This window comes from Populus alba, chromosome 2 (assembly GCF_005239225.2).
Source record: "Populus alba chromosome 2, ASM523922v2, whole genome shotgun sequence".
Lineage (NCBI taxonomy): Eukaryota > Viridiplantae > Streptophyta > Magnoliopsida > Malpighiales > Salicaceae > Populus > Populus alba.
Genome location: NC_133285.1, coordinates 14,423,519 through 14,429,083, shown reverse-complemented (window position 1 = coordinate 14,429,083; position 5,565 = coordinate 14,423,519). Strand labels below are relative to the sequence as shown.

The window sequence follows — 5,565 nt, the reverse complement described above, 5'->3', positions numbered from 1 at the left end:
TATTTTTTAAAAATTATTTTTAACATCAACATATAAAAATAAAAAAATTAATTTAAAATAAAAAACTTTTAAAATACAAAAGCAAACTAAATCTAAACATTTCTAAAGTTATAACAATGGAGCTACAAGAAACATTCAACGTATCTATAATAGAGAACTATAAAAAAACAATATGCATGATGAGTTAGCCGGAAAATCTACAAACCAAAGATTGTTTTGTTACATGATTGCTCAGGAGATCTTGTAAGAGTCAAGCTGCTAGATACGGTGTTGACAGTGTTGAACTATCTTGACAGGACAATTCAATGCAAACATGGCATAAAACAGGAGTTTTGGATGTTCCTGCTCACCCTTCAATATTTTGGCTACATTTTTATTTTTTTTTATTAATTTGGATATCAAAATTAGACAGACCACCCCAGTTCAGAAAGCTAGTGTACATGACATGTTTCCATATCGGCATATCCTAAATTCCTGCGTTTAGCTTTTTTTATAGCTTTTTGGGATTTTATTTTGTGTTGATTTTGTTTCTATTTAAATTTTGCGAGATGACTTGTTTTAAACATTATTTTTAATTTCTTGAATAATCAAGATTTTCCTTCTCTTGGTAAAATCGCCAACCCTAGCAAATTTAAACCCTACTTGTGGGCTATTTTGAACAATCATGAGTGTACATATCTTAGAATTTCTATCTTTTTATGAGACTTACAGTGGTGTTTAGAGTTCTCTCAAACCCTTTTCATCTCTACCAGCTCTTGAATTTCCCTTTCAATCCCAGCTTAGGTAGTTCATGTTTTGTCACATGTTCATGTCTAATCTAACAATAATGCGGACTAGTACAAGTGGACAGCCCTCAAGGATAATGTCCATGGGCAGTTCCGACTAGAGATGGTGGCCAATTGGCCATCCCATGTGTTCAACTTGAGCTTTCAGCAGTGCTCGGAGTTCAGATATTCAAATCGACGTACACACACAAATCATGTATATATATATGATTCCAAGGAGAAATGGACACAAACTATAGCTGTTGGAGGAGTCGGCATTTTGCAGTCTCAGGTTTTGAGGAAACTGACTCGAGGTTGTGGGTGGAGATCGATAGATAGATATGGGCCATTGTTGATCGACTCATGTGAGCTGTTTTCGAACTCTTTGTGCCTCGACCTTTTTGTGGCTTTTGTGGGTGTTCTTTTCTCTTTACCCCTCTCCTAGAACTGCTACTCTGCAATGAACAGCTGAGCATGTCGACCATGATTAATTGAATCTCTCTGTGCATAACTTACGTCATCAATTTATCTTGAAAGCCTTGGAACTGCTTTCGTAAGCTGAAGTTTAGCCCCAGACCTGTCATGAACCATGAAAAAACAAGGTCGAGGTTGTTCTGCAGAAAATTAGTTGAAGTGGAGACGTCAGAACACAAAGGTGTCGTCGTGGTGTGCTGTGGTTGCTTATCACCCCAATTTAACTTGTTAGTGATTAGTTTAGTTAGGGTTAATTTATAAAAAAGGACAAATACTATAGATACTAGAACGTGTTTAATTCAAAAAGGGTTACAGCAATATTAAATGAATATATTTTTAGCAAAGTTTGGAAAAGAATTTACAATTCGAAGGGAAAACTAACTTCGAATTATCTGTTCAAATTCGAAGCCCCATTAGGGATGAACACTAGTCCAAGAAATCTATTTGTTTCAGTTTGGCCTGCGCAGCAAAGGCACTCGATCCTGCAGCCTTTGGTCACGAGGAAAAGAAAAGTTTAACCTAATTAAACGCGTTTGAACAGCTCATTTTGTTCACGTAATAACATCCTTTTGAGGTTTTGTGAGCTTTTTCTCAACCACGCTGGAGCTTTGGATTGTGCTTTACAGAAAAGAATTAACTGTAATTTTTCTGGTGGAGTTTTGTGGCTCTTTTCCTGTATCCATGTGCAAGGAAGGCATCAGAGAAGCTTTGAAGCCAAATATTATTAATATTATTGTGCAGTGATTGGTCAAACAAAAGATGAGAGTATTCAAAGGAGCAGTGATGTGTGGCCATTCTTGGAATTAGCTAGCTATCATGAATCCAAGAAAAACAAGCTGTGGTGGTGGGTGTGGTGATCGAGCTAGGTACTGCTGAGTCCCATTGGCTTCCATGGACCTTACCCCATCTGATGATCACCGGGCAAGTTGACAATCTGAACTCTGCTGAGTCAGTGGACCTTTTCTTGAAAATACTCTGATGGGTATGGGTGGAAGAATGTTATTCAATCATTTTCCTTCCCAAAAGCTAAATGTCAAAGCAAGCAAACAGTTGTCATCTGAGGTTCATCAAATTCAATTGCTCCACGAAGTTCTGGAATGGCGATACACGATATTTTTTAATATTTTTTTTATTTAAAAATAGATTAAAATAAATATTTTTAATTAGAATTCTTTAAAAATACATTCAAGTGTCATTATAACCGTAAAAGCAAAAAAAAAAAAAAAAAAAAACTGTAAAACTAGTGAGATTTCTTTTCGAATGGAATTGATACTTACCTAATCAATGTTGATTTTTCTTTCTTGTTTTTTTCTTGTCAAATGATTGGATGAATGTGGCCAATAATTCTCTCTATAATTAAGTGTGAGCAGCATTTTATTTCAAGATTCTTGCAACAAATTTAAATAATTTTAGTACTAAATTAATTCAGCATCCATTATTAATGTTCAATGTATGAAGATCATGGTGACAACGAGGTAACAAAGGGAACTCTCTCCTATTCTTTTTCTTTTTGGCTTGGCTTGGCCAGTTGTTTTTTATGAAATTCTTGTTCTATGTTTTTTAAAAATATATTAGGTTTTGTTTGGTAACGCGGTCAAGCGCGCAGATAACATCAAGGAATAGCTTAAAATCAATGTAGGTAAAAGGCAATGATTCGAAAGAGAGGAATATCTCTCATTGAAGATAAATCACTGGGACTATAATACAAAAAAAATGTATGAAACTGGAAAAATAAAGGAGAAAAAACAAGCCACTACGTCCTCAGTTATACAAAATGCCCAAAACACCTCAAAACTTTGGGCCTCCGGAGAGGGCTCTATCTGTGTGCTATCAGTCTTTTTCCTATTTTTTTTTTTTTTTATATCATACAAAGGGTAGTTTTCTTTTTTTACAGATAAAAATGACTTTAAAACTGTGAGATGCATCGTCTATGGCAAGCTGTTGTCCTCTTGGTTTGCTTAGTTTCCTCCTTCCAAACCTTGCCAATATCTTGTGCAATTTTAATGGCATCAGAGGATGCACCAGAGAGCCCTTTCCTTGTGAACCCAACAGCATAGAGACCGGCATTTCCTTTCCAGCCATTTGGGAATGGAGCCTTTGGGAACCCATTTTTGGAGAAGAATTCACCTTCCTGAATCCATCATGCAACAAACCAAGATTAGCCCATTTGTCCAAATAGCTAATAATAATCTTAAAAAAAAACACAGCAGAAGCTTCTGAAACAGTCTTCCTTCTTGTAAAGAGATAGGACAAAACACTTTGTCTGACAATTTTCTGGTAATGGATAAGAAGTTTTTTCAAAGGAAAGAAATTGACTTTTCAGAATATTTTTTCAAAAAAGAAAGATATATAAACAGAGGAATTGGAACATATTCTCACCTGAAGGCAATAAGGGACATTGCTGCGGTATCCAGTAGCCAAAATAACCGAGTCTAAATCAAGAATTTCACCATTGACAAGCTCAACTTGACCACGTGAAAACCTCTTGATTCCAGGAACCACGTTAATGTCTCCAGATCTGATTTTCTCCAATGCACCAATGTCCAGTACAGGGGTCTTGCCCATGGTGTTCTTGAGTGTCAACGGACCCATAGATGGCCTCTTTAGACCATACTTCTCAGTGTTTCCTAGCACCAACCATGCCATAATCAGCATCAGCTTGTCAACTAGCCAAAGGGGTAGCCAACTCATCAACAAAACAGCCAATTCAAAGGTTGATTTGCCCATGATTTCTCTTGGCAAAACATGAACCTGTAGCAAACCAAAAGAAGCATAAAAATCCCATTAGGATCGACAGCTAAAAAGTCACCAGAATCTTGTTGAAATCAAGTGCAATGTTTGATTGAAACTCACCGAGCTGCGAACCACCATTGATGGAGACGCGTTGTAGTTGCAAAGATCGAGAGAAACCTCCATGCCGGAATTGCCACAGCCGACAACAAGTACTTTCTTCCCGCAGAATTTCTCGCCGGATTTATAGTGGCAAGCATGCATGACCTCGCCGCCGAACTCAGCCAATCCTTCAATCTCAGGCATTACACACTCTGCATTCTCTCCAGTAGCCACAACTAGCCAGCGGCAAATGTACTCAACTTCAGCACGGTTTGAGCCGCTTGTGGAAACTGTCTTGACCCTCCACAAGCCACTGGTCTCATCGTACCTTGCTGACTGAACATACTCATTGAATTTTGGGTTGATCTCAAAGTTCTTTGCGTATGATTCAAGGTACTCAACGAACTGTTTCTTCGTAGGGTACTCGGGGAAATCCTCGGGAAATGGGAGTTTAGGGAGCTGGCAGAATTGCTTAGGGAGGTGAAGTTTAAGCCTGTCGTAGGTGCGTTTTTGCCACAAGGATGCTATGCATTCTTCTTTTTCAAGAACAGCAAAGGGCACGCCTTGATCTCTAAGGCAAGCTGCCGTGGCTAACCCTGATGGTCCGGCACCAACTATGACTGGACCATTAACCCAAATGCACCTTCTAGAGAAGAAATCTTCATGATCAGCTAAGCGAAACATGTTCTCCATGATGTAATAGTATATGTCACTATATATATATATAAAGTGTGAGTGTTTTGTGAGATTTGCTTTCAAGCTTATAGCTAGCTCAAGGTCTTAGTAGCCAAAGTAGATTTTGTAGGATCGAAGAGAGTTGAGGGTAGAAGAGAGAGCTGTCTTTGTTGTTGTTTTGAAGTGAATTGTGTTTTGGTATGGAGGGAGAGAAGGGGTGGGGGTGCTTTAAATAGGGGAGCTAGCTAGCTTTGGAGGGGTTCATATGATCATGTGAGGAGTGGGAGAGTTATGCTTCTTGACGGTCATTCTCAAATCATAAGTCTACTGGCTGCCTTTTCATTATTTTATTGCCCTTAAAACCTAACATAATGATATAATATATCATGAGAGGGTCTATGTGTGTGCTATATATATATATATATATATAATATTTCCTTGCTAAATTAAAGTACAAGAAATAGAAATATTTTGATACGCCTCGGGGAAAGTTTTTTACAATCACAACATGGCAAGGGTTTTTATAATTAGTAGTTGTTTTATTTATACAATACCGAGTAATGCTTGGCATGCTCTTCCATTACCGACCCAAGGTGTGGAATTTTGATGGTTTAATTTGATGCCAAAAACTTAACATATATGCTTGAAGATTTTGCTGCATGTTTGAGATTCCATATATGTGAATTATATATGATGCTCCACCGGTGGGTCTCTCCCTCTATCATATAATTGGAGTGAACTAGATGGAACTTGTGAGTTCATTATAGCAAAATGAATCGAGAATCTTTGACACGATAGTACTATTATTTGAATCAATATT

At 37.5% G+C, this 5,565-nt stretch overlaps 1 protein-coding gene across 1 annotated transcript; it reads right to left on the bottom strand.

Annotated features, from left to right (window-relative positions):
• Positions 1 to 2,935: 2,935 nt before the first annotated feature.
• On the bottom strand, positions 2,936 to 4,927 carry LOC118050068 (probable indole-3-pyruvate monooxygenase YUCCA8). Its single transcript, XM_035060295.2, has 3 exons — positions 4,092 to 4,927; positions 3,618 to 3,989; positions 2,936 to 3,369 (listed from the first exon to the last, which is right to left on the bottom strand). Exons 1-3 carry the CDS (start codon positions 4,761 to 4,763, stop codon positions 3,145 to 3,147), a joined length of 1,269 nt encoding a protein of 422 aa, XP_034916186.1. The 5' UTR covers positions 4,764 to 4,927; the 3' UTR covers positions 2,936 to 3,144.
• Positions 4,928 to 5,565: the final 638 nt, after the last annotated feature.